General features: G+C 38.5%; 1 protein-coding gene across 2 annotated transcripts in view; it reads left to right on the top strand.

The window, feature by feature from the left end:
- Nucleotides 1-26,057, top strand: part of CSMD3 (CUB and Sushi multiple domains 3) — a 1,158,685-nt gene that overhangs the window by 689,364 nt on the left and 443,264 nt on the right. For both annotated transcript variants that reach the window (XM_039525141.1, XM_039525140.1), the window contains 2 exons: nt 7,104-7,291; nt 11,665-11,853. In XM_039525141.1, the coding sequence (XP_039381075.1) occupies nt 7,104-7,291; nt 11,665-11,853 (377 nt within the window). The remainder of the gene's footprint in view (nt 1-7,103; nt 7,292-11,664; nt 11,854-26,057) is intronic.

Below are 26,057 nucleotides of genomic sequence, written 5' to 3'. Positions count from 1 at the left end.
TATTAATTTTGTTTTATTTATATAGTAAAATGCCTCCAGTTATGGTTTAATTGTTTCTAAAATACTGATCCTGTAATGGGATACACATCAAGGAAAGTCTGAGTGCTGTTAAATTTGATCTAAAATGATATTGTTGTTGTTTGACAGTATTGGTATTAAGAAGTTGGACTCTGCCGTACCAAAGGTCTGTTTAATAAGGAAAACCTTAAGGAAGCTTGAGTGTAGAACTTATAAATTATTTATTAGCAAAATTATTTAAAATTTTACATAATTCCTTCCCTCAAAAGAAGAATATCATGTTAAAATACAACACTTTTCAAACCAAGAACCTATTTCATGTCTGAATATGAGCCCAACCTTTAGGTTTTCAGTTTCTAAACTTTCCAATCAACAGGCAGGGTGAAATCCTGATTCCTCTGAACACAGCGGGGCCAGGATTTCCCCCACTGTGATAATCATAAATAAAACTAATAGGTCAGATAATCATGTATCCGTGCACAGAAGATACCTCTGTGAGTGGATTTCCATGCTCCCACACAGAGGTGCAGAGGTCAGCTCCTTCTGCATTACTGGTTCTCCCAGATCCCAGAGATATAGCCCTCTGAGGAACATGGAATTCCACATGTTGACAAGTGGGAAAAGCAGAGCTAGTACTTTACATCCATTGCTTCCATTCTCTCCCCACAAGAGGAAAAGAAGCTGCTGGTAAATTGTTGATGCCTTTTAAAAAAAATGCATTAAAATAAAGCAAAAATAAGCTTTAATTCACAAAAAATGCCATTAGCTCTACTACATTTTGTCAAATTGGTGTGGACTTGGCAAGTGGGTGCTAAACTCTTTCTGTAAATATTAATCTTAAACAGCCTAGCTGGTAAGCTGATCATAAAGAACGATTTGTGGGAACATTTGAATTTATAAGGCACACATATCCTGTAAATAGTTTTATGATGATTTACATGATACATCTTGGCCATCCAATTAAAATACATGGAGCTGGAGTCACAAAAGGATTTAGGCCCCTAACTGCCACGTTAGCCACCTAATCCCACAATAAGGCACCATTGGGACTCACAAGACCTCCAAGCCTTGCAGGCACCTAAAATTGCAGTGCCCCTAAATTTTCGCAGTAAAAACTCCCTAGCTGCCTGTGTTCCTGCCTCTGACCACATGCACTGCAGCCCCATGGCAGGTGTCTGGATGCCTAAGCCTCAGAGACATGAAGAACTGAAGAAGATAGGTGTTCTTCTGCCTAACTTGCTTATGGCAGTAAGTGTGTTCAGAACTTGCCTATCAGATCAGGCCCCTATAGATGAGCTTACATAAAATGGCAGGTTCTGGGGGAAGGGAAGGATGACTCCTTCCTAACTTTCAGGCTAGTGGTGGTAACGGTACTCACTTGGGATTTGGGAGACCCAAAGTTCCAGTCCTCCCTCCACCAGAGAGAAGAAAGCATTTGAACTTGAACCTCTCAAGTGAGTTCAAGCTGTTCCACTGTGGATAATTAATTAAAAACAACAAGAACAAAACACTGGGATTGGATCTTGAGTTTTCCACCTCCCAGGTGACTGGTCTAACCACTAGGCTACAAAGTCATCATATATGCATGTTCACTTTCTCTCTCACTCTCTCTTTTTCCCAACGATAATTTCATTAATTTAGCCATAGTGGAAGAGCTTCAACATTAGGCCTGAGAGAGAGCAAGCAGAAGAATGATAATGTAGTCTGGTGCTTTAGAGCAGTGTAGTGGGATACCTAGGAGTGAGGGTTCCTCATCCAGTTTTTAAAAAATTATTTATCCACAGTGGAACAGTTTCAGCAGGAGAGATTGAAGGAGACTTCCCCTCCTCCCCATCAGAATATCCCATAGCCCAGTGACTAGGGTCCTCATCTGAGGGGTGGCAGATGCTAGTTCAAATCTGTTCTTAAATGGAAGATTAATTTGAAGTGGGGCCTCACACATCCCAGGTACACTAAACACTGGACTAAAAGTAGGTGTTTAACACCAAGAGAGGATTTGCAGCTGAGAATCCCAAGTGTAGAGAGCTCCCTATCTCTGAGAGAGGTGTGAGGCTTAGCACATGACTGTCAGCTTGGCATTTTCTATAGTCTAGTTTAGGCCAGGAGCTGCCTAGCATGCTGGCTTTTGTGAATCCTAGTATAAGGTGCCTATCTCTCCCAATTCATTGTATAGGGTGTCTAGATGCCTGACTTAAATTTTGTAAATCCCGCAGATTTTCTAAGCATCTAAAAATTATGTCTTGTGACTCCGAGCTTGCCTTACTTTCTTTGTGAATTAAGCCTGTGCCTAGTATCATATAATGGCAAGCAATTTGTTTAATCTGAGTAATGTACATAAGAACACTTTATATCTGGGACCCTACTGAGCCACTTTGGGTGGGGGGGGGCAGAACTTGCCATTGCAGTCAATGGAGAAATCTGCTTAAAACCTTAACATCTAACATTATTTGTAGTGTTCTAAACCACAGTATATTGGAGAGATCACTTGAAGAAGAAAAAAAATTGAGTGTAAGCGTCCAGAATTACTGCAAAAACTTACATACTTCCTTAATTTAAACAAGTGAGCAGTCCTCTAACTTCACTGAGCTTTAGTAATCATACTCATTTAATACTAATTAAAATACAGGTAAATAAAGTTAGAATGCAATTACTTACCAAATACAGTAAACTCTATCAATTCTTCTCTGCTAATTTTATTTCATTTAAGTGAGAGGACATTTTAGTGTTATCTGTCATGATTGATTTGCCATTGTGATGCTGTAGATAAGGTTATTTACTTATTCTTTTTTTTTAACAACAAATATATCTTGCTGAAATTTCCCAGGTTTGGGCTTGGTTCAGAAGTTGGTTTTAGGAGAAAAAAATATATAATAGGCGTTTTTTATTTATGCTGTTGAAAAGAATATTACAATGCACTTCCCTTTGCCAACTTTTTAAATGTAGGTCCACTTTTATATTTTTACTCATGATTATTCCTTGTTCATGCAAATAATCCACCAAGGTCATGTTTATTTAAAATAAAACAATGGGATCATTTGTGTAACTAAGGGACTACTCATTAGAACTGAGCAGGAAATGGATTTCCCATCCTGAGAGAGTTTTTGGGATTTGGGGAAAAAAATGTCCTATCCCAATCTGACCTCCTATTTTCCTTCCCTTCACCTATGGTATTGGTTGTATCACTCTCTTCAGCGAGGAAACCAAAAAGTCTGCAGCTTAGTTTCTTGTGACCCTAATTTTGTTAAATATACAGCCATGTTATTCCCCCTCCCCATTTTACAACCTTTTCTACAACTTTATATATTTTATGCAAATCTTTGCATTTCAGTTCTGTGTTCCAAGAGAGACACATGCTGCTCTAAACATTCATTGGTATAATATTTAAAGATATTAGTTATGGGTTCTTATGGCTTTATGAGAGGGGTAAAATATATATGGTTTTATTTAGGGGGTCTAAAATCTTTAGATCCCTCTAGTTTGCATCTTCTACATGGGAGGGCACCACTTGGCAATACATATTTCCTGCAAAAATAAGCCACCTTAACCTGTCAGCTTTTCACTTGCACAGTGGTTTCCATTCTCACTCCATGTCATTCTGAATTCATTCCTCTTCCTACGGTTTCTCCTTTCCCTGTCACTTTGAAGATCTATAGGACTCAGCAAGTCTGATAGCCTTGTAGCTGTACCCCCAAAATGCTTCTGTCTCCAAATATCATGGCATAAATATCTTGTTAAAAACTAGAATAAAGAGACATTTGCTGGCATAGAAAATCCATTAATTTTCTGGTTTTAGGTCTCCCAGTAGATTTATTTCATATTTTGTTGTGTTTTTATGAATTTCTGGTCTCTAAAGATTCTACTCCTTCTGGTGACAGTGATAGCTGTGACAATGAGATATGTTGGGTTTTTTGATTTTTTTTTTGAGTCTGCACCTAGACAGGCTGACTTGAAAGAATAGCAGTGAGAAATGTGACTTGCCACTCTTCATCTTGTGGCATTAATCTTGAAGCCTAATTATGACAATTTAAATGCCAGTGCTGCTAATCATCTCACTGCTGATCAGCATACCAAACATATTTGACTAATGAGATTATTCAGTATTTGCCTGGACATACTGCTCAAGTCCTGAGATTGCATTGATTTGATAGGCTGTCTCTTAAAAATAAGGCCACATGTTGTGAACGTACATATAATTTAATGTTTGATTGATTTGATTTATTTTGTTTGGCTAGCTGAAATGCTTGCTACTTCTGAAAAAATGAGATTAGAAATGACATTTGTTTTCTTTGTTTAAATGTGTTGAACTCCCACAGAATGGCTTATGGGATGTTATGAGTCTTCAATAAAACTAGGCCCACTAGCAACACAGGTTTTTCAGATTAACTATCAGGACACTGCTTAATTTCTGGGAGGTTTAATGTTTTGGGAAATGTCATTTTTGAAGGATTAGGAAGGAGTCATTAGAGAGGACTCTACCAGGAGCACAAAGGGGGTTTTGGCTGACTTGGCTGACTTTCCTGTCAGTTCCCAGACTCTTTCTCAGATAGGAAGGTAACAAGCAAGGGAATATGGAGGTGTGCCAAGAAGTCAGGATGTGGGTGGTGAAGAAAAATTACCATCAGTATGTGACTGTGCCCTCCAAGTACAAATGCAAAGTAATCCCTTCACCTGCCTAAAACTTTCAAATAAAAACCCCATAGACATTCCCTCCTTCACATATTCCCCATCCTTGTCACACAGACATCCTTCCTTTTTCACACCTTCACCTTCACCTGGATACACCTGTTATCAGGTTTCCTATAGCAGCTATCGCCCTCCTATTTTAGTCACATTCTTTCTTCTTCTGGGGGTTCAATTTTGCTCTCATGCTTACCTGATAGTTTCTCTGTGGAGAAGAAACCCAGGCAGGAGGCTGTGCAGAATTTTTTTTCCTTTGCCATGCTATATGTGTGGCTAGGGAGAAGGGAACTGGAGATGCCTGAATGAGGTGTGATTTCTGGTATTAGGGCTTTACAGATCAGAATCAAAACCCAAAATCAAGTAAGAAGCTAGTGTGGCCTCTAGAGAGCAGGTGTTTTATATTATAAGGAACCATATTTGCACTAGCTCACTAGTCCTTAAGGGCAGAGCTATGCATGGGACCCCAGGTACTCCACGACACAATGGGACCAAGTGCCATGTCAGTGACTCCTAAACTCTGCAGCATTAACCTCTAAATTCTGTGGGAATGTTAATTTGTTCTATTTCCATGAAATATCATTCATTCCCACTCTCCACTGCCTCACAAACATACACAGGAATGACTCATAGTTGAAAATATTCCTTAGTGTAAAATTCCTCAATAATTATTTTCAACCGTGACTTTTAACCTCCGCTAAGTTCTCCAGGAAGCTCAGCTCCAACCCTTCATCTTTTTCTGTGATTATGTTTTCCAAGCAGCCCATCATAGAACCTCCTTCTCCCATTGTATCCCAGGGAGGATGGTAGAGTATGTAGCCTGTTTCATTGAATCATCTCCCTGGCTCCTTGGACTTTGGCATCTGTACATGTAGTACAGCACAACAGTTATTAACAGTTACCATTACAACTGGTTGGGCAGGTATTTCTCCATGCTTAGGGAATAACTGGAATCTCAGATACAGTGGTATAGTAATTTTTGATGGCTGCTGACCTTTTAATGTCAATCAATATAGAATGCATTGCAATACACTTGAGAGTCTGTAAATTGCAAGATTCACATTGGAGAGACAGATCTCAATCAACCAGTCAAATGCAGATGTAAAAAGATGCTTTGGGCCACTGATAGCATCTGAGACTTCAAGAGTAATGGGGTATTCAGACACACTGCTCTTCCTTGACAAATGTTAACATATATCCCTCAAGAACAGGAGTAGAAACCACCCCTTGCAATGATATATACACATTCCCTTATTTACCATCACTTCTGTCTTGTCTCAATTAAGCCTTAACTAATGCACTGTCATCTAGCTCTCTAGACCTTACTTAGAAGCTGTAACAATAAAAATTCGTATTAGGATTCTGTTAAAGTAAAAGGCACTTTCATGTTGTTTGTGCCTTATAGAATAAGACATTACACAGCAGAAGAAAGCATTGCCATATCTCTTTTGTTCCTTTTCTTAGTAAATTGAATACAAATTGTTCTAATGACATTGGGAATTAATGTTGTAAATATTATAAAATAATATTTTCCAACAAACCCATTGGGTTGATTTTTTTCTCCTGTGATGTTAATTGAACCAAAATTTATAGACAAGAATGACTTAAGTTGAGTTCCTAATTCCATATTTAAGCCACCTAAATGAATGTGGCTGTTTCAGAAGTGCAGGGTACCCACTAGTCCCATGAAAGTGAAGAGTTTTGCAGTGACTCAGCACTTTTTCAAACCAGCTATGTTTATTTAGGTATCTACTCATTGTAGGACTCCATTTTTAGGCACCCAGTTTTGAAATTTTAGGCCTTTTCTGCACAATATTTTGAAGACACTTAAATTGTGTGCAAGCCTCTCTTCGTATTAGAAAACACACCCGAGTTGTATTGTTAATAATATTGTACATTGGATGTTATGTTGAGAAGTGATTCAAATGATCTGTTTGGATAATGTTCAGGCTATTAAATCCATAGAGATACCCTATATGAATCAATTCTTGCTGCTTCATTCATAAAAAGAATCTCTTGTACATATCATATAATTTTGTTTGAATTTTCACCTTATAATGGCAATAAAAAATGAGGCACAGACTATTTCTGAGAGATTGTTGACTCGCTGGAGTAGATGGCACAATTTTAGCCCATCACATCCTCCTTGAGAGGCATGAATCCTTGGTAAAGTATGTTCCTGACACCTTGTATATGACTGTTGAAATAAATACTATTGATTTACATTAGGTTTGTTAATCCTCAACATTTAAATATATGTTACATTTAATTTGAATAAGATTTAAAATCTGAAATGTTGATTATGTTTACATCAATATAATTCTAATACAGCTATTTTATATATATGTCTGTATGTGTGTATATATATATTTGTGTGTGTGTGTGTGTGTGTGTTTTCTCAACCCTAGATTTCAGACTGAACTCAATTATGATGTTTTGGAAGTTCACGATGGACCAAATCTCCTGTCTCCACTTCTGGGTTCTTACAATGGTACACAGGTCCCACAGTTTCTGTTCAGTAGCAGCAATTTCATTTACCTTCTCTTTACAACAGACAACAGTCGTTCTAATAATGGATTCAAGATTCACTATGAAAGTAAGTAATGTTTAACTGTATGCTTTTGTTCCCTCCCCCCATTTAAACACACATGTACCCGTGTGCATACACAAATACACACAAATTTTGTCCCCGTCTGTACTATCCTGAACTACTCCTACCAACCATTCAGCTGAAGAGGATTTGGTGGGATTCTTTCCAGAGCCCACTAAACCTTTCCTTAATCAGTCAAAACAGTTTAACTGCTGAGCAACATGCAAGACATTTCCTTAGGATTTGCTGCTGCTGATTTTGTACTCCCACTACTTATTAGTTTAATAAACAGAAGACTGAGATTGGAGTCAATGGATGCTAATTTTATATCTTGTTATCTTTTCTTTTTTACAGCTAGTACAATGTATTTTTGTGTGTGCAAAACTATATAAAATCAGTGACTATGATAACATTATGGAAGTATAGGTCACAATGTTCAAACTTGGTTGGGCATTTATATCTATGCTTTGGCACCTGAATTAGTGGCTTGATTTTCAGAGGGGCTGAGTAGGTGCACCCTCACTAAAGCTAATGGGAGTTTGTGTTGCTCAGACCCTCTTAAAATTAGGCCATGTATTAATTAATGCCTAAATATAGATGTAGGTGTCTAACTTTAGACCCAAAAATATGAAACTTTTAGTTAGAGCTCTCTTCAAATACATTATTATTATTAGTTATTTTTCTTTATACAGCTCTAATGATTATCACACTATAGAAAACATCTCTCAAACTGAAAATGTATCTACAAAGTGAATTCATAAATATTAATATTTGATCTTGTCCTTTACTTTCTACATAACTCAACTCTATGGTGAATGTTAATGGTAAATTAGGTTCTTCTTAGGCATTGAGTCGTATTCTGATGTCACTTTCAGCATGACCTACATATTTCAGATTGTAGTGTACAGTAATTGAAATGAAAAATGTCATAAAAAACTTTCTCATTTAAATTACTCAGCAACGGTGTTCTGTCTTGGAAACAGTGGTGTGTATCTGTCTAGGGAAACTTGCCAGGTACACAAGGAAGGTGTTGAGATATGTTCCAAGGTGCTAGGAAGGATGGCATTCATATAAACTTTTTTTAAATCACTTGGCAAAAATGGTTTTGCAATGGACATCAGCTTAGTTATTTTGTGTGAACAGCACTTTATATAGCAGACTAGTGCATATCTCACTGACCTTGGCAGCATTACATAGGACACATTCTCACATGAATAAGCTGTTCTTGAATGACTTCTTCAATGTACTCAACATCTATTTAACATCAGGCATGTAGGTCTTCTGCTTCCAACTTTTTTTCTTCCACACTAATGGTTACTGGAACTACTACAAGAGAATAATTCCCACATGATCTTATTGTTTAAGATCGTTTGTGACCCTTTTACATTATCCCAGAAAAGTAACGACACAGGTGTTAAGGTACAATGTATAAGGACTAACTTCTATCGCACAAAGTTCAGGCTGCTACAAGTTCCTGTAGGCACTATGTGAAGCCTGCTTTCAAAGTGTCTGCAGTTGATCTAAGAAAATCTGCTAGCAGTTATAAAATGTTTTGTGTTTCTCCTCCCTGGACTTTTTCTTGTACCTGATGGATAATTGAAGATCTGCCCCATTTTTTTCAGCTTTAACCCCCCTTGATGCCAATGACCTTTCATCCAGAAAGACTGGATGGTACTTTATCAAAATCTATCAGTGCTTTTCCTTATTCATCTGGAGGCATAACTGTTGAGTGACACAAGTCACTGTCTCTGCTCAGCATTTGAGCACACCATATCTTCACTGTACTCTGCTTCAGCTTGCTGGGAAGTGAATTGTGAATCTCTGCCCAACAGTGCAGATAAATATTATTTCTTGTTTGGAAACACATGGAACAAATTGGAAGTGTTTAAAGGAAATTGTTATGGTTGATTGGCCACAAAATTGAACTACCTTCACAAAGGTTCATCTCAGCTAGACCCTCAGGAGTCCCTCCTTTAATTTTCCTTTATAAAGCACTTCTTCTCCTATGTAGAATTGCCTTCACAGATCTCCACTCTTGCAGTCACACTCTTTGCCATACAAATCCAAGACTGAGAATCTGCAGAGATAATACCATTAGAAAAGTTAAGTTATTGGTAAGTAACTTAGATGACCTTATCACTAAACACAATGTGTGTGCCCTATTGTGCAGTACTTTTTGTTTTTCTGTATGTCTACATCATAATATTTTACAGTATCATGAATTATTGGTTTAAAAAATAAGAACAGTATAATAAAAAATTACATGCAGAACTTCTGTCAAAATATATCAATTTTTGGACCAGATTATTACCATTTAAGGAATATTTTTCCATTAATGACCTGAATAATTTCTCTTGGAAGAAAGTTATTGTTCATTTGACATTTAATTACATCTACAGTGTAAGGCTCAATAATAGGTGAGACCCATATATTGTTGCATAACTATGTAAAATATATTGATACATAACTCAATCATAGACAGATAAGGGCGCCAGTATTTCAGGTATGACCTCAAAGCAATATTGTACTTTGGGGAGGGAAGAGAGGAATTATCTGCCAGATTCATGGTCATGCATTTTTCTCTTGGTATAGGTTTTATCATAGAGTAGATAGGAACTTGATGAGCCTCAGACAGGGCTATGGCATAACCCTTCCTGCCCTCCACCCCATTCCCAATAACCAAAATACTGAGGCATTGATTCAGGAAAGCAGTTACATACATACTTAAACCCATCCCTGGTCAGGGCAGCACATAAGCCCAAAACTTTAATAGAGCTTAAACACATGCTTAAAATCAAGGGCCTGAATCATATAAATTGAATATGAAGAGTAGCTTTCTGATACTCTTTCTGTTCCCTTATGCACACAAATAAATGGTGTCTCACCTAATCACAACTAAAGTTCAGAATTGTGTATGCATCTGTTCAAATTCTTCCAAGGCTCCTACCATTTCAGCACACGTTATCCTATTTGCTTTGTCCTGGGTACAGAATATAAATAAAGCTCCATCAATTTCATATACCTATATTTTGAGGTGCAAAAGTCTACACTTACTACAAATGAAAAATTCAGAAGACAAAGTCAATCCATTAAATATAATGTACTACCAAAGTAGTTTGTCCATTCTATTAGAAATGAACCAAATCTGTGATTTTATTTAAAATTGTCTTTTTAATACGATTTTTTATTTTCTAAGATAATTATATTGGCAATGAAATATGTATTAAAACTATAACATGACACATTCAGAATATACATCTTAACACTATATTTTATAAAGAAGAAATGTGCTTCAGTAGTAACTGTTCTGTTGACTATCCACTCAGGGTATCTGACAGGGTAGTAGCTGTCCCATACTCAGGCTTTTTCCCTTCTCATCTGATTCTTCCTGGTTCACCTTATGTTCTTCAGACCAGCCAGCTTCTAACTGACTTTCCCTTATGGTTAATATTAGTTAGCAATGGCTCCTTTACAGCATCCAGCTTTTCCACCATCCTATTGGTATCTGATGCCTTTCTCTGCCTTTGTTTTGCTGTACTGTTGAAATTATTTTTTCTTCTACCTTGCTTGGATAGAATAGAAAGTTCTTGCCCAACCATTCTCTTTGGACTACACACTTCCCTTTTCTGGTGCTTTAACTTTTCTCTTCTAAGTATACTCATTCCATTACTGGTACTGATTTCAGAAGCAAAACAATCTATCACACTTTTCCTTCAAATATCTCGGAGGAGTTTCCTAGATTCAGTTCTTAAAGTTTTTGGTTTGTTTTCTTTTAGTTATAACACTTTTGGCAGTAAAATGTATTCTTTGGATTGTTACAAAAAACAAAACAAAATACCAAATCAACCAGCCAATTAACCAACCATATAAGATTCTGAATAGGAAATAAAATCAGAAATTGATGTTTGCTTTCTGCAATAGATGCCTTTCTGTTTGTAGCTAGAATTCTCTGAAATGTCATTTCCATTCTTATACGGCCTATTAATGAACTTTGTTTTGTTTCCTTAACTGAAATATTGAGATTTGGTTTTTCCTTTTGTGTTTTTCCCTCCCTGTTTTTTCATACTGGAATTATGCATAATCAGTCTTTCTTGTTGAGAAACAAACTTTAAAGATTCAAATTTTGTGACACATCTAAAATTAAGCAGTCCCTTGTTCTTTCCTCTTCGGCTCCTTTTCTCCTCTTCTCTGTTTCTGCAGCAGCTCACATAACAAGTGAATGTAAGATGTTAAACTATTCAGTTACACACACAAGCATAGGCTAAGATAACTTAGCTAAATATGTGTATAATAGTGGTTTGCTATTTTTTTTCCAGCAGAGCTGAATGCTTTTTAAAATACAGTACTTAGTTTTTTGTTATGTTTCCTTTGCATTCCAGGTGTAACAGTTAATACCTATTCTTGTTTGGATCCTGGCATACCAGTTCATGGACGTCGTTATGGTCATGACTTCTCTATTGGTTCCACTGTATCATTTAGTTGTGATCCAGGATACAGGCTGAGCCATGAAGAGCCTCTGCTATGTGAAAAAAACCATTGGTGGAGCCACCCGCTCCCAAATTGTGATGGTAAGAACGAATTAACTAGGTATAAAAATTTATCTATGCCATGTATGTGTTTTTCTGAGACATTATGAACTCTGATGTGCCAATATAAAACATTTAAGTTTAAGAACAAAGAAGCATTTTTATATAATGTACCATTTTGTACAGAAATATGTAATTGTAGAAGCAGCTCATTGAACCGGTAGATAATAGACATCATATCTACATTAGAGTGTATTTTACCTTGTTAATTTATTTGCCAATTAACTTAAAGTATTTAACATGTTAGTAAAGGCTTGTCTGAACTAGGGCTGGGTGAATAACTGAGTTGTTTGTTTGTTTTTTAATCAGAACTGCCAGTGAACTGGAAAAAAATCAGTTTGGGTTCAACAGAATCAAAATAATTCCGAATTTTTTGGTAAATCAAAAAAGTCCACTTCAGGTCATATGAAACATTTAATTTGACCTGAACTATTTTACTCCTGGGAATTTTAAAAGGACTAGACTCACAAGACAGGAATTGTGGGGAGGAGACGGTGCTGGTGTCCCCATATAACAGTGGATAAAAAGTGGAACAGCTTCTCCACGAGAGATTGAGATAGACTTTCTCCAGAGTACGCCATTGCCCCATACTTTTTTGGGAGGTGGGAAACGCAGGTTTAAGTCCCTGTTCCACATCAGGTGGGGGGTGGGGAGGGAACTAAACCTGGCTCTCCCACAACCTCAGTGAGCACTTCCTCCTACTGTGTAAGAAAAAAAAATCATCTGAAACTATTTGGTGAATTTGTGTCAAATTCACCAATTAGTTTCAGGTTGGCAAAAACTGCACTTTTCAATGAATAAATTATTCATCCAAATATTTAAGCCAGCTCTAGTCTGACCCTCTCCCCCACCCTTTTATTCCAGGATAGAATCATAGAATATCAGGGTTGGAAGAGACCCCAGGAGGTCATCTAGTCCAACCCCCTGCTCAAAGCAGGACCAACCCCAACTAAATCATCCCAGCCAGAGCTGTGTCAAGCTGGGCCTTAAAAACCTCTAAGAATGGAGATTCCACTTCCCTAGACAATCCATTCCAATGCTTCACCATCCTCCTTATGAAATAGTTTTTCCTAATATACAACCTAGACCTCCCGATTTCCAACTTGAGACCATTTCTCCTTGTTCTGTCATCTGCCACCACTAAAAACAGCCAAGCTCCATCCTCTTTGAACCTCCCTTCAGGTAGTTGAAGGCTGCTATCAAATCCCCCCTCACTCTTCTCTTTTGCAGACTAAATAAGCCTGTACTCCAGATGTGGCCTCAGTAGTGCCGAATAGAGGGGAATAATCACTTCCCTCTATCTGCTGGCAATGTTCTCACTAATGCCCAATATGCCATTAGCCTTCTTGGCAACAAGGGCACACTGTTGACTCATATCTAGATTTTCATCCACTGTAATCCCCAGGTCCTTTTCTGCAGAACTGCTGCTTAGCCAGTAAGTCCCCAGCCTAAATTCTTCCATCCTAAATCCAAGACTCTGCGCTTGTCTTCATTGAACCTCATCAGATTTCTTTAAGCCCAATCCTCAAATTTGTCTAGGTTACTCTGGACCCTATCCTTACCCTCCAGTATATCTACCTCTCCCCACAGCTTAGTGTCATCCGTGAACTTGCTGAGGATGCAATCCATCCCATCATCCAGATCATTAATGAAGATGTTGAACACAACTGGCCCCAGGACCGACCTCTGGGGCACTCCACTTGATACCATCTGCCAATTAGACATCAAGCCGTTGATCACTACCCATTGAACCCAACGATCCAGCCAGCTTTGTATCCACCTTATAGGATACAAATATGGTTGGGTATCCATTTAATGGGTAATCACTTAACCTCCAGTAAAAATTCAGGTGAAGATACAACTTCAGAAGGAGCTGAGATCTAGAGTCACTTTGTTTGTGTATGACTTCCACAAGACTGCATTTTCCCAAATCTCAACATATTAAATTCTTTATTGCTGTGTACTTGGGCTATCACTGAACCGTGTTTCCCATTCTGGCAGCCTGAGCATCCATCAATACCACCTCTGGGTTGAAACTGTGTATATGGATGTGAAGTCAGACAAAAAAGACAGGTTTGAATGGTAAATTCAAAGTGATACCCTACATCTGACATTTTGTATAAAAGGTCTTCTTTTGAAACAAGAGCTGCAATGAGCTCTCTGTCAGATGAGAAGATGGTGTTCACATGATATTTTCACTCTGAATGTTTTTCAGCAATTAACTATTGCCTCCGCCTGATTATTGCATTGGGAAGGCCTGACATAGTTCCTGTCCCCTCTTTCTTGATTACATTTGAGGTATTTTTCAGCATTAGTTTCCTATCTTTACCCCATTAGGAAAAATATTTATATGGGTGTAGAACAACTTGCATAACAGTAAGCATTATTAGAGGAAATCTGCTAGGTTAGCATTAGGGTCTGTTCAGTATAAATTCTGTTGCTTACTGTTATGTCACATATATAAAGCAGAAGGCACTATTCTTATTATTAAAAAATTGCCCATAGAGTTAATATCTGCAGATATTGGATAGCAAGTAGAAAACTGAGGATTAAAGGTTAATGAAAATAATAAAGAAGCTGATTGACTCAGGAATGCCTAGTTTATTATGAAGAAAATTATTGCATTATTCATGATCTTCCCTATTGCAGTTTTTGGTATATATGAGCTTTGCACCTGACTTTTTTAATTCAGCAGACAATTCAGGTTTGAAGCTGAGCTTCATTTGGAGGTGCCATGAAATGTTGATCTTAAGGATTTGCATTGATGAAAGGGTGGGTGAAAAGCCCCCTCTCTGAAGCTGGCATTCTGTCGTTGTGGGATACACTTCATAATAGGGTCTCTGAATCACAGTCACACTCTTTGAGTGAAGAGCTGTAGATCTCCCTTAACCCCTAAAACCAGAAAAAACTAATTTATGCTGAATAGACCTCATATATAGGGGTAATGTTTTCTTATGTTGCTAGGCACTAGATGCTTACCATCTAAAACAAACAATGTTAACGTGCTCTCTGTGAATAATATGCTCTGCTGTGCAATAACCTTACCCATTGTGATACATTTCTTCTTCAAGATGCTGAACTAGCATGCAATTCATCAAGTAAATGAGATTTTTTTTTCTCTAGAGCACATTGCTAAAAGGCAATTGTCCATTGAATAAATATGCTTTAAAGGCAGGATTGAGTGTATTTATTCTAGTAAATTTCATCAATTCATGGTTACATTAATTTTAATGTAATTGCTGAATCTTTAACTTTGGAGTGATTTATAAATAAGACTAGGTCTAGACTGGACCTTAGGGAAGTGAACATTTGCCCTGTGGGCTTGCATCAACAATGTTTTGATTTAAACTGTACTTTTCTGGGGAGAGAAAATCCTGTAGCAACTCTTCCCATGGAGTATGTGTAAATATTCAGGGTGTGGAGAGGAGTCGGTAGCAGAATATCTCTGCATTGGCTCCTCTTTGAAGTAGAAGAAATCTGTTGGATGGAACCCATCCTATTCCCTGGAGGAGAATAAATTATAAAATAATTTATATTTGTTCAGTGCTTACATATTACAGTGATGAATTAAATAGAAAAGCCCGTGAAAAAATGAATAATTCCTTATTCAATACAGGGTATGGAGCGTGTACAGTAGATAATGTTTTCTGCACATTGAGTATAAAAAAAATCCCATCTCATTCTGTGAGCACCATCCATGCTGTGCTCTGAATGAGGTGGGGTCCCTAAAGGAAAAAAAAATTACAGGGTGTATAATAGAAACTTAGAGATGGATGGGACCTTGAGAGGTCAACTAGTCCAGCCCTCCTGCACTGAGGCAGGACCATCCCTTACAGTTGTTTGTCTAACCTGTTCTTAAAAACCTCCAGTGATGGAGATTTCACATCTTGGAAACCTATTCCAGAGCATAGGAATAGTATAGTTATAAAAGTTAAAAAGTTAAAGTTTTAGTTTAAAAGTTTTTCCTAATATCTAGGCCTCAACTGGAGTATTGTGTCCAGTTCTGGGTGCCACATTTCGGTAAAGATCTGGACAAATTTGAGAAAGTCCAGAGAAAAACAACAAAAATTATTAAAAGTCTAGAAAACATGACTTATGAGGAAAGATTGGAAAAAATGGGTTTGTTTAGTCTGGAAGAGAGAGGACTGAGAGGGGACATGATAACAGTTTTCAAGTATATAAAAGGTTGTTACAAGGAGGAGGGAGAAAAATTGTTGTTCTTAACCTCTGAGGATAGGACAAGAAGCAATGGATTTAAATTACATCAAGGGAGGTTTAGGTTGGACATTAGGAAAAAACTTCCTAACTATCAGGGTGGTTAAGCACTGGAATAAATTGTCTAGGAAGGTTGTGGAATCACCAACATTGGAGATTTTTAAGAGCAGGTTTGACAAACACCTGTCAGGAATGGTCTAGATAATAGTCCTGCCACGAGTGCAGGGGACTGGACTAGATGACCTCTTGTGGTCCTTTCCAGTTCTATGATTCTAAATCTCCCTTGCTACAGATTAAGCCCATTATTTATTGTCCTATCTTCAGTTGACATGGAGCACAATTGATCAGCAACCTCTTTATAACACTACTTAACATATCTGAAGACTATCAGGTCCCCCCCCAATATATTTTTTTCAAGACTAAACATCCCTAGTTATTTTTATCTTTTCTCAGAGGTCAGGTTTTCTAAACGTGTTATCATTTTTGAGGCTCTCCTTTGGACTCTCTCCAATTTGTACATATTTTTCTTAAAGTATGGTGCATAGAACAGGGAAAAATACTTCAGCTGATGCCTCACCAGTGCTGAGTATAGTCAGACAATTATCTCCTGTGTCTTACATATAACATCCTTGTTAATACACCCCCAAATGATATTTGCCTTTTCACAACTGCATAACTTTACTGATTCATATTTAACTTCTGATCCACTAAAATCCTTAGATCCTTTTCAGCAGTACTACTGCTTAGCAAGTTATTCCCCATTTTGTAGTCATGCATTTGATTTTTCCTTTCTACATGCAGTTCTTTACACTTATCTTTATTGAATTTCATCTTATTGATTTCATACCAATGCTTCAATTTTCCAAGGTCATTTTCTATTCTACTACTTTCCTCTAAAGAGCTAGCAACTCCTCCAAGCTTGGTGTGATCCATGAATTTTATAAGCATACTCTCCACTCCATTATTCAAGTCATTAATGAAAATATTGAAGAATAATAATGGACCCAGGATAGATCCTCCGCCATGCGATCCATCTAGATTTAACGGATACGATGTGTGCCCTTCTGGGATCTCACCTGAAAAATAATCACTAACCGTTCGAAGATTATTTCAACTAGTTCTTTAAGTTCCCTAGGGTGAATTTTGTCAGGCCTTGCCAACTTCTGTACATCTAAGTTATCTAAATACTCTTTCATCTGTTTTTCCCTACTCTACCATATGTTCCTTCCTCCTTGTTGTTAATAGTAATTATGTTAAGCATCTGATCACAATTTACCTTTTTTTAGTGAAGATTGAAGCAAAATAGTCATTAAGCACTTCAAACTTCTTTATGTTGTCCATTATTAGCTGTCTTTTGCTGAAAGTAGTGGACCCACACATTCCTTTGTCTGTCTTTCTCTTGCTCCTAATATATTTATGGAACCTCTTAGGAACTGTTAGCAATTCTCTTTGAGAATTCATGGAGAATGGGTGAGGTTGCAGAGGACAGGGGAATGGCAAACATAGTAACTATCTTAAAAAAGGGGAATAAAAAGGAGTTGGGGAACTATAGAAAGCCTAACTTGAATGCCTGCAAAGATACTGGAGCAAATTATTCAGCAATTAGTTTATAATTAATAAAGGTTAATAGGCTTATAAGGAGTAGCCTACAAAGTTTGTCAAGAACAAATTATGCCACGCCGAATTTCTTTCTTTGACAGGGTTACTGGCCTAGTGACTGGGGTGGGGGAAGGGCAGGGGAAGATGTAGATATGATATCTCAATTTTAGCAAGTCTATTGACATTTTCATAAGCAAACTAGGGAAATATGGTATAGAGGAAATTACTATAACGTAGATGCAAAACTGATTGAAAGACCATACTCATAGTGTAGTTATCAATGGTTTGCCATCAAACTGGAGGGATGCTTCTTGTCGGGTCCCACAAGAGTCTGTCCTAGGTCTGGTACTATTCAATATTTTCATTAATGACTTGGGCGATGGAGTGAAGAGTATGCTTATAAAAGTTGTGGATTTGTGTTTTTCCATATTACTTTTCCAACAGATATTTGAGAAGTTAGGATTCACAATTACTACCAGGCCATATGTTTTGGATATTTGTGTTTTTTGTTCTAGAGCCTCATCTACCTGCTCCTCCCAATTTCATGGTCTGTACTAGATTTCTACCATGACGCCACCCCTGTTTCCTCTTCTATCTTCACCCAAAAGACTCTCATCTGATCTGCTTTCTTCTGGATCTCAGACGAAGTGTATCTATTCTTCATATATAATGCAACACTTCCTTCCTTGTTTTCTCCTACCTGTTCTTCCTATACAAGCTGTACCCTCTATACCAATATTCCAGTCATGAGATTTATCCCACCAAGTCCCTGTAATACCAGTTAAGTCATAATTAGACACTTTTAAGTCAGCAGGTCCTGCTAACCTGCATGCAAGAGTTTTTAAAATCATTAGCTGAGGAACTTGCTGGATTATTAATGCTGATTTTTCAATAAGACTTGGAGCACTGTGGGAGTTTCAGAAGACTGGAAGAAAGCTAATGTTGTACCAATTTTTGAAAGGGTAAATGAGATGACTCAAGATATGGACAAATTTGAGAAAGGGTAAATGAGATGCATCAAGATCTGGACAAATTTGAGAAAGTCCAGAGAAAAACAACAAAAATGATTAAAAGTCTAGAAAACATGACTTATGAGGAAAGATTGAAAAAAAAAAAGATTATAGCTGTCAGTCTGACATTAATCCTGGGCAAAATAATGGAGTGGCTGATACAGGACTTGATTAATAAAGAATTAAAGAAGGGTAATGTAAATAATGCAAATCAACATAGGTTTTTAGAAAAGAGATCCTGTCAAAAATTACCTTGATGTCTTTTTTTTGGTGTTGTTGTTGAGATTACAAGTTTGGCTGATGAAGGTAACACTGTTGACACAATATACTTGGACTTCTCTAGGGTGTTGACTTGGTACAGTGTGGCATTTTGATTAAAAAACTAGAATAATATAAAATTAATACTGACACACATTAAATGGATTAAAAAATGGCTAAATGATTGGTCTCAAAATGTAATTGTAAACCAGGATTCGTTATCAAGAGTTTCCAGTGGGGTTTCCGCAAGGATTGGTTCTTGGCCCTACAGTATTTAACATTTTGGTTAATGACCTAGAAGAAAAAAAAATCACTGGCAACGTTTGCTGATGACACAAAAATTGGGTGAGTGGTAGATAATGAAGAGGACAGCTCACTGAGTCAGAGTGCCGAAGAAGTGAGCTTTAGCTCACGAAAGCTCATGCTAAAATAAATTTGTTAGTCTTTAAGGTGCCACAAGTACTCCTGTTTTTTTTGCGGATACAGACTAACACGGCTGCTACTCTGAAACCTGGATTGCTCGATAAACTGAGTGCAAGCAAACAATATGTGTGTTTTAATGCAGCTAAATGTAAATGTATATAGCTAGTAAAAAAAGAACATAGGACTTACTTATAAGATGAGGTACTCTATCCTGGGAAGCAATGATTCTGAAAAAAGATTTGGTGATCATGGTGGATAATCAGCTTCCAGTGTGATATTGTGGCCAAAAAAAGCTAGCACAGTCCTGGGATGCATAAATTGGGGAGTCCTAAGTAGGAGTAGAGTGGTTATTTTACTTTTATATTTGGCAGTGCTGGAATACTGTGTCTTGTTCTAATGCCCAAAATTCAAGAAGGATGTTGATAAATTGGAGAGGGTTCAGGGAAGAGCTTCCCCATGACAAAGCACAGCCCAGGCCCATGGCACCATCCTCTTCCCGGTGGGTTGCTGAGGTGGGCCTTAGACCCGCCTTGCCATGAGGCTCAGCCCCTGTAAGTGTCTCCGCTCCTGTTCCTCCTCTTTCCCCCAAGGCCCTTCCTCCTGACCAGGCTGAAAGCCAGAGCTGGACTGTGATAAGAGCCTCCCAGGGAGCCCTGGACCCTCCACCTGCCCTGCCCCAGAGCAGACCCGGGCTTGTATTTCTGCCCCTGGAGCATGTCACCCAGGCTAGGTCGAGGGTCTGAGCTTCCCCACAGTGACCTGGGCTCCCTGGATGGCTCTTACCACCGTCCAGCTTTGGCTTCTGGCCTGGCCAAGAGGCAGGGCCACAGAGGAGGTGGGGCTTTGTGCCCTCCACTACCGAGGTATTGGCACTCCTGGTCAGAGGGACAGATGAGCCTTGGCAACCTTTCTGTAACATCTTGTATGCTGCAGGCAGGCAACACACCTCCTGGGATGTCAGGTTAGGTTAGCAGATGAGTTGCTTTGTCCCAAAGATTTCTTTGTCCTCTTCAGAAGGGGGAGTCCCTATCCACCACCACCCTACTTCTCCTTCTCATGGGTCTGGTGGCCTCGAACCTCTCAGTTCTGTGGGCAAATTGATCCTTCTCCTTAGCCACGGGAGCTACTCCTCTCCTCCTGTTGCCTATACATCATACCATGTACTGGGAGACCTGGGTGTGGGGAGGAACGTTGTCTACTGCCCACTGTCTGCTGCTTAGCAGCCACTCTCTTCAATGCAGAGCAGCTGGTTCTCCTTCCCATTCTTGTTCCTTGATATTCTCTAGTTGACTAGCATCCTGGATGTCTCGATGTGTATCCTGTCAGTGAAGTCCTTTTGTTCCTGGGTATTATGCAGATGAGTTCTCTTACCTATTTCATGTGGGACCCCATCAACAGATAACTCTCACACCAGGTGGTTCCTCCTGCTGAGCTTTCTTTGGCAGGGACATGCAGGCCACATTCCCAACAAATCAAGACCATAACCTGTGTTAAAACCTCCAGGATTAGGATACCTGTCTGGCCAGACCCTCCACAGATACAGGCAGAGGAAGAGCTGGCAATGGTATTGGTGACTCACTGTTTTCCTCACATTATGGGTTTTTCCTTGTAGAGGACCTGTCAATTGGAGAAAAATACGTACTTCCCTGGCTTCCTCTGCTGGTGAACTTAGCTGGCTAACTTCTTAAGTCTCTGAGCTGCCTTCATCTCACAAGCCACATCATAATGCATATACACAAGGGCGGAGTTAAGTTTGCATGGACAACCTTAATTCTGGCATTTCCTAACTTTGCTACCTTAATAACATTCCTGTAACATAAGGGTTTTATATGTTGGTGATGATATATATGAAACACACACACAAAATGGCATATAAAGATACTTCTGAAGTTCATATTTTTTTACTTTGATCGCATCATCTTGTATCTAATAGCATATATTTCCATACATTTTTCTTAAAGACAGCAATTTATTTTGAGGAGAGTCTTTTCATATTTTTCATATATAGGACCTGATTCTCTAGTGTGCTGCAACAGTTGTATGCTGGTGCAACTCCACTGAGTTAGATGAGTTATGCCACTATAAAATTCTTGTAAAAGAGTGCAGCATTAGACCCACAATCTTTATCAGGCGATAATTATCAATCCTCATCAATGGAAACCTTTTTGTCAAAGTTAGTGGCTATATCTTTTCTATATCCATAGAGCCAGAAAATTATTTTATTTAATTTATTATGTATATTTAATAATGTAATCTCAAAATATAGTATGGGGGATGCAATTCAATCTTTTACACAATTAGACAAAAACTGCAAACAATGCCATGGATGGATGGATGGATAGATAGATAGTTTAGATAAAGAACAGCCATTCTCCTCAAAAAACTGTTAGAATAATCATTCAAAAAAGTTGTTGTATTTCAGAGGAAGAATTAGATTACTCTGAGAAATGCTCAGGGAAGTATTATCCTTTCTCTAGTATCTCCTTTCTCTAGTTTTACACGGATCAAACTCAGACCATTCCCATTTTTACCTAATCCACACCCTTACCTATGAAGGTGAATGTATTCACCTGAATTTTCTGTCCATAATCCCTTCACAATGACTAGCCATTAGCAAGCATCTTTTTCTTCTGACAGAGGTTCTCAAGAGTTTTCCTGTGTGGCTATTCTAACAGAATTTAACCTTGAGCTTTAACAGTATAATATACTAAAACAAACAAACAAAACAGCGTAGACACTCTTGTCGAGTGGTGGGCAACCTGCGGCCTGCACATGGCCCGTCAGGGTAATTCACTGGTGGGCTGCGAGACAGTTTGTTTACATTGACCGTCCGCAGGCACACCCGCCCACAGCTTCCAGTGGCTGCGGTTCACCATTCCCAGCCAATGGGAGCTATGGGAAGCGCAGTTGTAAGAAAAACTAATGGAATATTAGTGTTAATATATTTTTTAAAGCCCTAGTTCTTTAAAATATATTCTTGTTTCATCTTGAGGATAGTAAAATTTAAATTTACCTTTAAAACCATTTCTTGACTTTGTGAACTTCCAGGAATTGATTTTAATTATTTAAGTTATTTATTTATTTTAAATAACACTGAAGCTGCTAGGATAGATGAAATATAATGGAAATTGGAGAAAATGCAGATATTTTTTGTAAACTGTTCACAGCTTTACTTATCATCTGCAAGTATTGTAGTAATAAATAGAGTTATTAGGTACTAAACAGCAGATTTGGCCCCTAGTGATGCTTAAAATATAGCAATGTAACCTTATTCTCCTGTTTCATCATAACAAAAAAATGCTAATAAATGTTAATTTTCATTCAACGTTACAATTAAGAATAAATGTTGCTCCATTTGATCTTCATTTACATTAAAAAATTGAGAACATCAGCAAGAAATATTGTTGCAGCCAGAGGGAGTGCATTTAATGTTTATATTGAAAACACGCAGATGGCCCAAATTAATTAACAAACATGATTTTGCAGTATAGTGGGGAACACATCAGAGGAATGTGGAAAAGAGATTATACTCTTTTTGTTGATGGATTACTAAAATAAAATTACATACGCTAGAAAGTATATCGCTGATAGTATGTACCCATGGCACCTGCCCTAGCTGTGGTGGTTGACAGGTTCTCTGACCTGTCTTAGGTTTATTTAAGAGCAGTCCAATAACAGAGCTCTTAAGTTATGGGTACTCCTCCATTTCTGAAGTAGTTTGTTGGGAACTCCTTTCTGAAGTATTTCTGTCTGGGTACCTCACTGGCTGCCTTTAGAGCAGTAGTTCTCAACCAGGGATCTGGGGCCCCCTAGGGGGCCATAAAGAGGTTTCAGGGGGTCCACTAAGTAGGGCCAGCATTAGACTCACTAGAGCCTTGGCAGACAGTCGAAGCCTCACTGCATGGGGCGGATGACCAGGGCTCTGACCCCACCACTTGGAGCTGAAGCCGAAGCCTGAGCAATGTGACTTCATGGGGGCTCCTGTGGCAGGGGGCCCCAGGCAATTGCCCTGCTTGCTACCCGTTAACACCGGCCCTAACTTTTGTATGCATAAAAACAGTTATTGTGGCACAGCAGGGTTGTGGAGTTATTATAGCAGGGATCGGCAACCTTTCAGAAATGGTGTGCTGAGTCTTCATTTATTCACTCTGATTTAAGGTTTTGTGTGCCAGTAATACATTTTAACATTTTTACAATGTCCCTTTCTATAAGTCTATAATATATAACTAAACTATTGTTGTATGTAAAGTAAATAATGTTTTTAAAATGTTTAAGAAGCTTCATTTAAAATTAAATTAAAATACAGACCCCCCCCGGACCGGTGGCCAGGACCCGGGCAGTGTGAATGCCACTGAAAATCAGCCTGTGTTGCCTACCCCTGTATTATAGCATGTTGGGGGGACTCAGAAAGAAAAAGGTTGAGAACCCGTGCTTTGCAGTATGCTGCAAGGCAGTGCCGTAACAAGGGCGAGGCAAGTAAGGCACTTGCCTCGTGCGTGCAAAGCGGAGGGGCGTTGCTCTACCGCGATTGGTGGCGCTTCGGCAGAAGCTCTGCTGCTGCTTCTTCAGCGGCAATTCATCAGCGGGTCCCTGAGTCCCTCTCGGAGGGAAGGACCTGCCACCGAATTGCCGCTGCTTCTTCATTCATTCTCCGGTGGCAATTTGGCGGCGGGTCCTTCTCTCCGAGATGGACTCAGGGACCTGCTGCCAAAGAGCCTGCAGTCGGCCCTTGTCTCGGGCACAAAAATTCCTTGTTACAACTCTGCTGCAAGGCCAGTCTTTCTGGCTGATATGTCCGCAATCATTTGAGGTCCACTCCATTGCCTTACCCCCTCAGACATTCTACTTTTTCCTCCCATTTCCTGTCACATTTGAATCTTCTGAGAATAGAGGACATTTGGTGTTGATGTGGTTTGACTTGTGTGGGACTGGATTTATTTGGCTATTTTGGGGGATTTAATCTAGCTGATATTTTATAATTGGCCTTTTAAAATATATTTCCCTTTCTTATAAGATACTTACACAGTGTGTGAAAGTCCCTTTATAAATAGGTTGTTAGGTTAAAGTTAAGCTTATGATGAAATGCTTTGCTGGATTGGAGTGTAAATGCATTTTCATTTTCTTATTTTCATCCTATAACTCTTCTTTATGTCTCTGGAACGTCTTTCTCTATGTTCCTTGCAACCATTAATATTAATAACCATTATTTTTAATCATTTGTAGATAGTTGTTTCCTTCTCTTACGTCTCATTTAGGCAAGCTATGCATATTTATTCATCTTAGTTGACATAAGTTGATCCTACTAACAAAGGTGTTTTTTCTCTTTTGTAGAACACTGGTGCTTACCTCTAGTTTTAATTTATTTACTTTCTCTTTCCTACTGCACTATAAATTGTAGCTCCATAAATTATTTCTCCATCTGTGGCTGGTCTCTTCTTTGCTCCCACCTGCCACTTACAGAATATTTTATTGATTTACTTCTGTATGTGGACATGCTGAGTGCTATAAGTTAAAAAGGTAGACCCCAGGTTTCTTTTTCCTGATACTATGACATTCACTCAGTATGAAGGACTGTTGTTCTTGCTTACCTCTTCTATTCTGCATTGTTTGTGAACATTCTGTATTAAAATACATATTTGTTCATCTCTCTACTAAAAATTGCTGTTCCTTCTGTTATGTTTACCTCCACAGAGTGGCAAAATTACCTGCTGCTCCTCACATACAGGCCCACTCTTCACCTTTGGCCACTCTTCACCTTTGGCTCTTCTTTATTGGGTGCATGATGGCAAAGGTGACATCTTTGAGGTCCATCTACCCTCTCCACAAACTGGGGGTTGACTTGATTTATATCAGAGTAGAACTAGTGTAACAGAGTGGAGAATCTGGTTCCAACAACTCACACACAGAGACCATAGTTTGTAAATTCTTAGTGGTAGTTTGAGACTGTAACAAGCAAAATTTCAGATGTGGGGATTTTGTCCCTAGAGGGATGTTAAACCAGTTTTGCAAGCCTGACCCCTCAGGAAAAAGAGAGGCAAGAGCATTTAAAGAACAATGATACCAGATTCCTCTCTCTTTAACTGGTCCTATAACCAGATACAACAAAGCCCAGTGTCCCAGCCTAAGGGTGGGTAGAAAGGAAGAGAGAGATTTGCAGTCCTTCTCCCTTTACTTTTCAGGGGTAAAGTATTAACCACCTAGCACCTGTTGCAAAGTTGAAGTGAAACACAGAGTGAAGGGTTTCAGATGTGCCTGATAGTACATAGGAGCATGGCAAACTTGTTAGGAACAGTTTCCCGCCCGGAGGTGATTGGCCCCACTCTTCCTCATGACAGCGATGAGGCTGATGAACAAACCTAATGATAATTATATTCATAACAAACAAGAAGAGTATATGTATTATCCAAAACACAAGAAGTGAAGCAACAAGAATCTGTTTGTCACTTAGAAACAGCTAATTTTTTTTTAAGAAAACTCTTACTAATGGCAAAAACAAAACAAAAACAAACAATCCAAATCTCCCCAGGGAACAACATCCTAAAAAAGTTATTTCTTTGGTTGTGACAGAATTAATACAAGTTAGACATTTTACTTCATAGGTGATTTACTTTTTCTACAGGTATACTGAGACAAAATTTTAATTTCATCTAGTGAGTTCTGCTTTCCCTTTACTCCTTTTTT

Source organism: Mauremys reevesii, linkage group 2 (assembly GCF_016161935.1).
Source record: "Mauremys reevesii isolate NIE-2019 linkage group 2, ASM1616193v1, whole genome shotgun sequence".
Taxonomy (NCBI): Eukaryota; Metazoa; Chordata; order Testudines; family Geoemydidae; genus Mauremys; species Mauremys reevesii.
Note: the sequence above shows the minus strand (reverse complement) of the source record. Positions and strands in the feature narration are given on the sequence as shown.